The sequence below is a fragment of the Myotis davidii genome, unplaced genomic scaffold (genome assembly GCF_000327345.1).
Source record: "Myotis davidii unplaced genomic scaffold, ASM32734v1 scaffold2383, whole genome shotgun sequence".
Lineage (NCBI taxonomy): Eukaryota > Metazoa > Chordata > Mammalia > Chiroptera > Vespertilionidae > Myotis > Myotis davidii.
In genome coordinates this window covers 18,296-29,220 of record NW_006294078.1, presented here as the reverse complement: position 1 = coordinate 29,220, position 10,925 = coordinate 18,296, and the positions used below count along the sequence as shown (strand labels likewise).

At 41.4% G+C, this 10,925-nt stretch overlaps 1 protein-coding gene across 2 annotated transcripts in view; it reads right to left on the bottom strand.

The window, feature by feature from the left end:
* Positions 1-5,976, bottom strand: part of VSIG4 (V-set and immunoglobulin domain containing 4) — a 27,385-nt gene extending 21,409 nt beyond the window's left edge. Inside the window, exons 1-3 of one of the 2 annotated variants that reach the window (XM_015566816.1) lie at positions 5,812-5,976; positions 1,510-1,872; positions 525-806 (exon numbers count right to left, since the gene is read on the bottom strand). In XM_015566816.1, coding sequence (XP_015422302.1) covers positions 525-806; positions 1,510-1,872; positions 5,812-5,869 — 703 coding nt within the window. In that variant the 5' untranslated portion in view covers positions 5,870-5,976. The remainder of the gene's footprint in view (positions 1-524; positions 807-1,509; positions 1,873-5,811) is intronic. The other variant, XM_006768138.2, reaches the window with a different exon arrangement.
* Positions 5,977-10,925: the final 4,949 nt, after the last annotated feature.

Here is a 10,925-nt window from a genome sequence, read left to right as displayed (position 1 = left end):
GGGAGAGGGAGAGAGAGATAGAAACATCAATGATAAGAGAGAATCATTGACTGGCTGTCTCCTGCATGTCCCCTACTGGGGATCGAGCCCACATCCCAGGCATGTGCCCTTGACTGGAATCAAACCCGGGACCCTTCAGTCCGTAGGTCAACGTTCTATCCACTGAGCCAAACCAACTAGGGCCCTACAGTCTTTATGTACACAGTTTGTAGTATTCCCAGGATAATGTTGTAAGAAATAGCCAGACCTTGCTTAACCAGAGTTAGTCTTCATTGACACCTGAACTAGAACTTATAGTTGGCTTTAGGAAAAGGGAGGAAAATTGAAAGAAACTACGTATCTAGTAAATGTCACACTCCCCTTTACCATCTTTATTTAACCTACAGCAGGACAAGTATTATCTCCTGCCCTATTTCCCCCAGTCCAAAATTTTTCTTTCTTTGTGATTTTACAACCCAATACCCCTCCAGCCCCCCCCCCCCCCCCCCACACACACACATCAATCAAGAGAGAGGGTTGCTCACCTTTGACCACAAACTTCACAATGTTGCTGCATTGCTCAGAGCCTACTCGGCCCTTAGCAGTACAGAAATAGGAGCCTGAATCAGCCAACACTGCAGCCTTGAAAAGTAAGGTACTCAAGGATGCTACTTTGATGGGTTCTGAGTTGTTAGTCTGTTCCTTGTACCAAACGTAACTGATGGGAGGAGAACCCTGAGCCTGGCATTGAAGGCTAATACTCATTCCCTGGAGCACTGTGAAGCCATAGCCATTGCCAGTTGTCACTGTGGGCTTGGAAACAGGGACTGCAAAGGGAAGACAAGAGAAGAGGCTCTGGTAAGTTACAAGAATATGGGAACACAAAACTGAAACATATTTTCAGGGTATAGGGATATGTACATATCTGCAAAGGGAACTAAAAGGGGGTCCTGACTTTGGAAGAAAGAAGCAAACAGGACAATGTAAATAAAAATACCTTCCTTTAGAAGATTAGGTGCTGTTTTGTATTATCTGGGTTTTGGACTACCTGGAGTTAAAAATCAACTGACTGTAAAAAGATAATATAGCTTTTTTTTAAGCTCTAGAAGTTTTGGGATTATTTAGCCTTTGAATTACAGGAGATATTTGTAAAATTATCAAGTCAACAAAACTCATCTTAGCTGACCCTTGCATCCCTGTCCCCAGAGCTTCTCTGTCAGCATCAATTAAATATCTAATATCCTGATAAGATATCCTCATTTTTATGAGTTTTAAGACCCAGAGCCCAAAGAGGACAACAAAGCTATGGATGCAAGACTTTTTATGACACTCAAGGGATAGAGATTTGAAGGCCAAGAATCCTTCCCAACATTTTTCAAATTATGCCATGAAAGTATTCCTGTGGATACTTTGCCTGTACACTTTCTCTGATTAGAACAAATGTCTCTGGGTTTCTCAGGGTTTCCTAAGATTATAGTCCTCTATTGAGTTGTTGCCTATCAGTACTTTCCTACCCCCTCAGTGACTCACGTTTCTGGACGCGAAGCTCAATGATCTTATCTCTCACCACTTGGTTGCCATTAGGAGTCTGCCAAGTGACTTCACAAGTGTAGTGGCTCCGGTCATCCATCTCCAGGGTCTTTAGTTGGAGGGACACATCTCCTAGAACCTCACGGTTAATGTGCAGGCGGCCCCGGTACTTTGCTTGCTGGATATGATCTCCAGAGGAGTCACGTAGGAAGATGGTGATTGGGTTTGAGTCACGTCGTACCAGCCACTTTACCAAGACTTGGGTGTAGCCTTTCAGAGGAGCAAAGGTGCAAGGAATATTCACATCCCCTTTCCAAGGTCCTGTCACACTCTCAGGCGCTTCAAGGATGGGACGGCCTGAAGCTGGGCAACAGAGGAAGAATACAGACATAGATGGCACACCCACCTGGGAGCTAGGGTGGCTCTTTTCTACTAATCTTCCTCCAGTTGTGCCAAATCTCCCTTCCTTTTTCCTAAAATCATTCTCATACTCCTCTCCTGGGGAACAGAGCATAATTCTGCTCTGAGGACATCTAGAGCAGCTGAAAATGCCTTTGTCTAAGCATATGTATGTCTTCCCTCTAACCTTGGGGAAACTACAAGGCCTGGCTCACATTATCCTCTCTGGGAACTTGCTGGGGATTCTCACATAGATCACTCTGTTTTGTCAAGAACAAGGACAGCCAGTCCCAATTTCCCAGTCCTGGAAGTCATTTTTAGTATTGGGTCTCAGAATAGGGTTATGGGACAGAGTTCATAACCAGACTTCTAATAATCTCATATTATTCCATTTTCACTTTTTTCTTCCCCTCTCCTTTCTTCCACCCATCCTTTCATCTTTATCCTCTTTGTCCTCCTTATTTTTAGTGTTCTTTTCTCCTCTTCTTCCTACTTGTTCAGTAGTAGAATAAAGAGAAAGTATATAGTAGGCACAGGGCATCACAGGAAAGGTAACTTTTTACTATTTCTCAAGTACTTTTATTTACAAAGTGAAGGTAACCTCAATAGCATTGACTTACACATTCCAACAATCCCTGTGGTACTCAGAGAACCTAAAAAAACATTGAGTAGGAGTGCCTAGTAAATTCAGGAGGGTAGTGAAAGGCTGCATGATGAGTAAGAATAATAACACCAATATAAATCCAAGGTCTGCTCTACCATATATCTGTCTGTGTGACCGATATATGGTAAATTGCTAAACCTGTCTGAGCTTTATCAATAAAACGCAGGTGATAATAAACCTTACACAGAGGATTACTATGAAGATAAAATGAGCTCATAGATGTTAAAGCACCTAGAATAGTGGTTGGCATTCAGTAGGTGTTGGATAAATGCCAGTTCTGTCCTATGTTTCAAGGGAAACTTCTCATATTGGTCTTGATTCTTCTTATCCTACAGAAATCTTCACTATGTTTTCCCTAAGGTGGATAGGTCAATTAGATTGGATCATAGTCAGCTTTAATAATGACCTAAAAGTGAAGTTAAGGCATGAGCAGGCAAGGAAGTCACCCTTCACAGCCTGATGGAACCCACCAAATTATGGGCAGGTAATAGGCCATCCCTGGTTTGCAGGGTAGCCAAAAAGCACACAGTAGCCTCTGCCTCCAAAAACAGGGCTGGCATGGTAGTCAATGTGAATTGTTGGCAAAATTAACCAATTTTCCTGACTTTCCTGGAAGATTGGTTAGGGAAAATCTATTTCAGGAAAGCCTCAATACTTGAGTGGATGCTCTACACATTATAGAGCCATGAAAACCACCAAATGGTTAGGTACTTAGTACAACAGGTTTTGGGGAACCAGGCAAGATAGTGTTTTAGAGATTTCTAGAACTGCATACATCTAAGGGCTTTTATAAATCACTTAGTCGCATTCCCTCATAATACATATGGGCAAGGCTGAGGCTCAGAGAGAGAAAGATAATTATCTGAAGTGACACAGATAGCAGGAACAGATCTTGGCCTCAAGGCCTAGAATAAAGGCTTTCAGAAGCTACTGCCTTCTTACCTTCTTAACTTATTAAACTTATTAAGGGGTTTCTGGCTTCAGTTGTGGCTAAAGCCAGCAACCCCCTTACCTGGGCCTACTTAGCATGGCTTAAAGGGATGTTATCCTATGATTGGATAATATCCCCTGACTGCCTGGAAAAGAATTCTCCCACCTGTTGGCTACTTTATAAAAATATTTTCCTAGAACTTTAGAGCCTTGTTCTTTTCCCTTGGGAAAAAATTGAATTGTATTCAAATAGTAGCTCCCTTCAAGAGAAATACCAGGGATGAGCATTGACTCAAGAGGCTTGTTGGAAAAGGGTTTAACTTTAGAAAGAGGGAAGAATACGGGGCCCATTCTAGTCCAGGACCTGGACTTAGGGGAAAAAAGTCTCGAGCCTGTGTAATGACCTTAAAGAAAGGAAAGGCCTAATTTTCTGGGTGTGGACCCCTTTACAGAATTCAGTGTGGATCCCTTTTTGAATCTTGTTCCTCCTACCATTACACAGATGGTGAGATCTTCCCATAACCCCACATTCCTATGTCTGGCCACTCTTCCTTTTTTGTGTTGCCTCCTAGATAGAGTATTAACTTAGATAATAAATGTTTATAAAATTTTATAATGTTCATAAAATTCAAATATTATTATTTATTTTTATTATAACTATTTCAACATGTGTCTTAAGCTTAATAGCTGATTAAGGCCCCTAGAGGCTTTTCAGAAGTGAAACCAAATAGTCTTAAAGAGCTGTCCAGTTGGCAGGGCCCTTTGAGGCCAGCTAACATGATCCCCTCACTGTACAAATGAGCTGGGTACACTAAGATTCAGGGAGAGAAAGGCATTATTGGCCATTCAGTATGTCCTGAATCTCAGGTCTTATACTGTAAAACTCTACACTCAAATGAAAGTCCTGCTCCAAGGTTTGGAGGACCTCAGAGTCTGGGGATGACACAATAAACATATGAGCTCTCATGTGCATGCCCACACATGATTTAAATTTAACTTTAAAAAAATGTTTCCATGAGCCCCAGCCCTGCCTTTATAAGTTCCACCTCAAACCAACACATTTGAAGAAAGGTAGGGAAGTGCGCTATAAAAGGTGTTAGAAAATGAAAATATTGTAGTTCTAGAAAGAACACTATTTATAGGAACATTAATTCTGCCACCAATGCTTTTCCGTTTTAGGTGACTTAATTCTAGCTTGAAGTTCTAGAATTTGATGGATCATAGAGCCCCAGGATAAGATAACCTAACTGAGTCAGCTATGGTAAGCTGGATTCTTTCTGACCATACAAAGGACACAAAGCTAATACCATCCAACCTTTATATCTAAGAATATGAAAGAAGCAGGGGTGCAGCAAGAACCCCTTTGACCTACCATAGGTTGGATTTAGTTATTAGTCTTATTTTCTTAACAGACTATCTCAATTCTCATGGATATAAAGATGGAAGAAGACCCAAGGAAATAATGCTACTATGCTATGGTCAGACCTCTTTAGGAATATGTGTCCAACATTAATTTCCCATTAATACCCCAGACAGTCTTGGCCATCTTGACAGGGAAGTGAGTTACCCAAGAAGGTGGTAAGAAACTAAGTTCTGTGAAGACAAGTTGAAGGATGTGGGGTTGTTTAGCTTGAATAAGAGATGGGTCAAGGGGACATGATGTTCATTCTCATAAATGTTAAGGGCTGTCACAGTATAGAGGAAGCAGATATGATCTGTGTGTATCCATGAAACAGTGCTGGGACATTTGGAGAGAAGTCACAGGGAAGTGGATTTAGTTCAATATCAGGAATAACTTTCTAACAGTTGGAGATTCCCCTGAATAAACAAGATGGCCTGGAAAAGTAGTGAACTAGCAGTCACTGGAAGTATGTGAACAGATAACAGTGAAGGATACTCAAGATTACTTTTAAGGTCCTATGTAGCTCTTCAACAACATTCCTTCTTTGGGAGATATGTGTATTAACAGGGATCAAAGCCTGAAGTTATAATGGTAGAATTTCAGTTGAAAGACAGCAGATGGTGGAGGGATTTGGGAAGCATTAGGTACCTTCTGAATGTCCCAGAGATAAAAACAAGAACCATAAAAGTATGTGGATACTTTCCATTTCTTTACCTCCTGGATCCTTCACCAGCCTTCAACTACCTCCCTCTCTTCTTACCAAAGCTGAGAGAGTCTGCAGTACTGGCTGAGAAACTCCTGCTCAGCAGAAATAGTCTTTCCTCAGTCGGCATTCAATGCCACCGCCCACACCCCAGTCTTTTGCCCATGCCAGCAGTGGCATCCAGGCCACAATTTTATGCCTTACCATAGGTGACCATCATTAGGTGGCCCAGGAACAGCAGACCCAGCAAGAACCCCATCATAGCCAGAGCCACTTCTGTCCTTTCTTCCTGCCTCCTGCTGTCAAAGAGGCTCGAACTCCTGATGGCTGCCAGTGTCTGTGCCTGCTCACTTCCCTTCCTTCCCTATATCTCTCACTTGACTCCCAGTCCCATCTCACATTTCCCTTCCTTCCCTATTTCAGCACAGGTCACATGAGCATTCCCCTCCCTTCCTTGCCTGGGGTTGGAGGTTTGATGGTGAGTGAAGCAATTTCTCTCCCTGCTAGGGTATTGACTTGACTTCTGTGGAGCCAATAGGGCTCTCTGGTCTTAAAGTTCCCAGATGTGTTTATTCTGGGTTTCCTACACAAAACATAGAGATTGAGGGTGACCTTTGGGATGAGTCTGCTTCCTTCAGTATTGGGGTATTTACCTTTCTGGTGGGCCTAGGGAAAAGAGATCAACTTTGCTGGCTGGTGCAATATTCAGCCTCATGATGTTAACTCCTGCTTGCTCAGCTGGATAAGGATATCATGGAGGAATATACCCCTATATCTAATACAGTTTACATTCAATATTATTTTGTATTATTTTCAGGTGTACAGCATAATGGTTAGACAGTCATGTGCTTTAAAAGTGCTCCCCTGATATTCCCAGTATTCACTTCATACCATATATAGTTATTACATTATTATTGACTATACTAGAGGCCCAGTGCATGAAATTCATGCACGGGGGGAGGTATTGTCCCTCAGCCCAGCCTGCACCCTCTCCAATCTGGGACTGCTGGCTCCTAACCACTCGCCTGACTGCCTGCCTGATTGCCACTAACTGCTTCTGCCTGCCAGTAACTGCTCCCCTGCCAGCCCAATCCCACCCAACTGCCCTTCCCTGCTGGCCTGATCACCCACAACTGCCCTCCCCTGCCGGCCATCTTGTGGTGGTCATCTTATGATGACATGGGGGCGGCCATCTTGTGATGACATGAGGATGTCGCATGAGGGCGCGAGGCCATCTAGGCTTTTATTAGCATAGATTCCCTCTGGTGTAATTTTCATCTCTGTGACTATTTTGTCAATCCAATTTATGCTTTTTAATCAATTTTTTCACCCAGTCCCTCAGCCCTCCTCCCCTCTGGCAACCACCAGTCTGTTCTCTGTATCTATGAGTCTATTTTGTTTGCTTGGTTATTTTGTTGTTTTGATTCCACAAATAAGTGAAATCATATTTGTCTTTCTCTGACTAAATTATTTTACTTAGCACAATACCCTTTATGAACCACTTTCTCTTACAGTTTCATCTCTTTGGTGGGAAAGGTTCCTATTAGTACTCATAAGGGATCTTTTATTTATTTTTAAGGGAAAATTAAGTCTATTGGACTGAATTTTTCAATGACTTTCCATTAATACAGATCCCTGACTGCAAGAGAATGACATTAAGCCTCCCAGGAAGCTTAATTGTTTCTCTACAGGCTCCAGAGTTACTGTAAGTCCACCAGCACTCTACATTTAGGTTTAGCACTGCCCACAGTCTACGAAGCTTCAAAAATAAAACATGTCAAAAGGAGGAATTCGATAGAAACCAAGATGGCGGCATAGGTTAACGCCGGAGTTTGCTGACTCGAACAACCATTTCAAAAATACAACTAAAAGACAGAACGGACATCATCCAGAACCACAGGAAGGCTGGCTGAGTGGAAGTTCTACAACTAGGAGGAAAGAGAATAGCATACCAAGACTCAGAGGAGGTGCAGTGCTGAAGTCAAATACTAAAGTGCGGAGTGCATGTGGAGCGGGCTGGCGGCTGAGGGCGCGGTTGTCTGTTTCAATCGGTCTCTAAGAGGTTTGCAGTGGTTGCTCGGACTCTGAGAGGCAGAGCCCCGGGGGACTGGACTGAGGGCAGCCATAACTGCTTGCTCAGCCCACCCTGTTGATCCCCTGGGACACACCCCACCCAAGCCCTGCACAGAGGCACTTGCCAGATAGCCTCAGGCAAAGGCTAGATTAGAACCTCCCTAGAGGACAGAAGTTCTCTCACTGCAGACACAGCTGATTCTCACAGCCACTTGGCCTGGAGCTCAAATCCCCTCTAGTATTACCTACAACAATCAAGGCTTAACTACAACAAGACTGCGCACAAAGACCACTTGGGGATGCACCAAGAAAACATAAAAACATGCGGAGACAAAGAAACAGGACGCAAATGTCAGAAATGGAAGATATAGAGCTCAAAAGCACACTTTTAAGGACTTTCAATACCTTTCTAAAAACTGCCGATAAATGTAGTGAGATCCTCAAGAAATCTAATGAGACCCTCGATGTTGTGATAAAGAACCAACTAGAAATTAAGCATACACTGACTGAAATAAAGAATATTATACAGACTCCCAACAGCAGACCAGAGGAGCGCAAGTCAAAGATTTGAAATGTGAAGAAGCAAAAAACACCCAACCGGAAAAGGAAAATGAAAAAAGAATCCGAAAATAAGAAGATAGTGTAAGGAGCCTCTGGGACAGCTTCAAGTGTATCAACATCCGAATTATAGGGGTGCCAGAAGAACAGAGAGAGCAAGATATTGAAAACCTATTTGAAAAAATAATGACAGAAAACTTCCCTCTCCCACAACAAATATGCATCTATCAACAAGTGAATCTAAGAATTAAGTGAATAAATAATCTGGTGAACAGAATGAACTGGTGATTATAATAGAATCAGGGACATAGAAATGGAATGGACTGACTATTCTTGGGGGGGAAAGGGATGTGGGAGATGCGGGAAGAGACTGGACAAAACTCGTGCACCTATGGATGAGGACAGTGGGTGGGGAGTGAGGGCGGAGGGTGAAGCGGGAACTGGGAGGAGGGGATTTATGGGGGGAAAAGTGGAACAAATGTAATAATCTGAACAATAAAGATTTAATTTTAAAAAAATAAAGTATATATTATAACGTCAAGTGTAAAAAATAAAATAATATATTCTACAGCTAGACAAATGACTAACCCATAAAGGTAACTCAGAAAATGAAAATACTTAATTGTATAATGTGATGATAAATTTTTATGACTTTTATTTCATTAAAATTTCTATTTTTACTAAAAAAGGAGGAATTCATTCAACAAATTCATACTGACTTCTAAGTAACATATAATCTTACCTTTCTTTTTAATTAGAGGTATATCAGACATCTTGATTGGAGGACGGATGTGCTTTGCAATAAGGTGGAGTAAGACTCCACAGGGAAACATTATCTCCTTCATCTGCTTGCCAAGGGGTGATTATATACACATGATTGGGGGCTCTGCAAGGGCTAAGAGGAGGCTCTAGGATTTTAAGCCTTGACATTATCACATGGAATTCTGTCAATCCTCTCTGATTCCCAGATTCAATCACCCTTGTCTAATTGTCCCTTGCTCTTTGGTTACTTCCTTCAGTTCACCTCTCTGGATCTTCTAGTCATTCTTCTTGAGTCCTTACTCAGGGAACCTTGAACTTTGTAATTTCCAACCAATACCCTACACCACTACCACCATATATCTACATACACACACACACACACACACGCTCATGCCCTCCCCGCCCCCACACACTTTTCCCTCTACATCAGGGATAGGGAACATCTGTCCCATGGGCCATATAAGTTCCAGAAAATTATTTGGTCTGGTCCTGCAAAAGCATTAGGAGTGAATTAATTAAATGTATGACCAAATATAGCAGACTAATTTTTAAGTTTATAATTTTGTATGGCCCACGAATGATGTTATAAATATCCAAATGGCCCTTGGGGTAAAAAAGGTTCCCCACCCCTGCTCTACATGATGAAGATCTGAAGGCCCATGCCCCATTAGATTGATCTCAGTTTCGTACTGGCCTGGTGGATTTGTATGTTTAAAACTACCCTCTGGCCTCTTGTTAGAACCTCCTAGATCTGAAGATAAATAAATATACAAGGGAGCATGTATAGCAGTCTTCTGGCAAAGACTTCCAGTCCTGGCTCCCTGTTGAGCAAGAAGAGCACTGAAGGGGAAGTCAGGAAGCACAGAGACAGACCTGGTTCTGCATTTACTTCATTCTGAGACTTTGGCCAAGTTAAGTCTCCCTAAACCTCAGCTTCCCTAATTTTAACATGAGCACTATTAGACTTGATGTTTGTATCTCTTCAGATATTTTAAAATCAAACTATACATATAATAACAACTATAGCAATGATAGCTAATATTTTTATTATTTGTTTAAACATATATGGAACACTTTTTATGTGCCAGGCATGGGACAAAGACACTGGGCACAACAATGATTAAGACAAACTCCTTCAAGGAGCTCACTGTATAATACTAAAGTATTGATTAAACTAAGGCTCAGAGTGGTAAATGACTTACCTAGTGAGATAGGACTAGCTAGATACTTGGAAATGGGGGACTAGAGCTGGAGAGAGGGCAGGGTACAACTAACTCATCATAAGTAAACTACTTTGATAGAAGAGCAAGGCTACATACAGAAACATATTATAAAATCTGCTGGCAAAAATGTTAAAATAGTTTCCAATTTTTACCATGATTGAATTCCTGTCTTGCAATCAATTAAGCCACTACTTGAGGGCATTCCCACACTTGCCCCCAAAGGCTTGGGACATGCCACTGGTCTGCTAAAACACAATAACTGAAAGTATTTTGAAATTCAGGTCTAGCATTCAGAAACATACTGAAATTCTTTAATTAAAGCCATTAATTTTAATTGTATTGCATATTTATGATACTTCTACATGTAGAAGCTTGGAAAATAATTCTCCTCTAACCCTCATTCAGAGGAATCTAATAAGTTATAGTTATCACAGAAATTAGAGAATTTGTTACTTTCCATATATACATTTATTTGATTATGCAATGGGGAAGATTTTCCTTAGAAATATTTTGTAAGTAATCTAAATGTTATGCAGATATATACAAAGACATCACATTTAGATTCTTGTGTACTCCCAACCAATGTACAATAGCTAATTACAGACATGACCCATGTTAAGGCAATTTCTTTTATGATCATTAAAGGAAGGGGTAGAGTTTATGAAGAACTGTCCATATCAGCTCTGACCACCTGTTTATTTT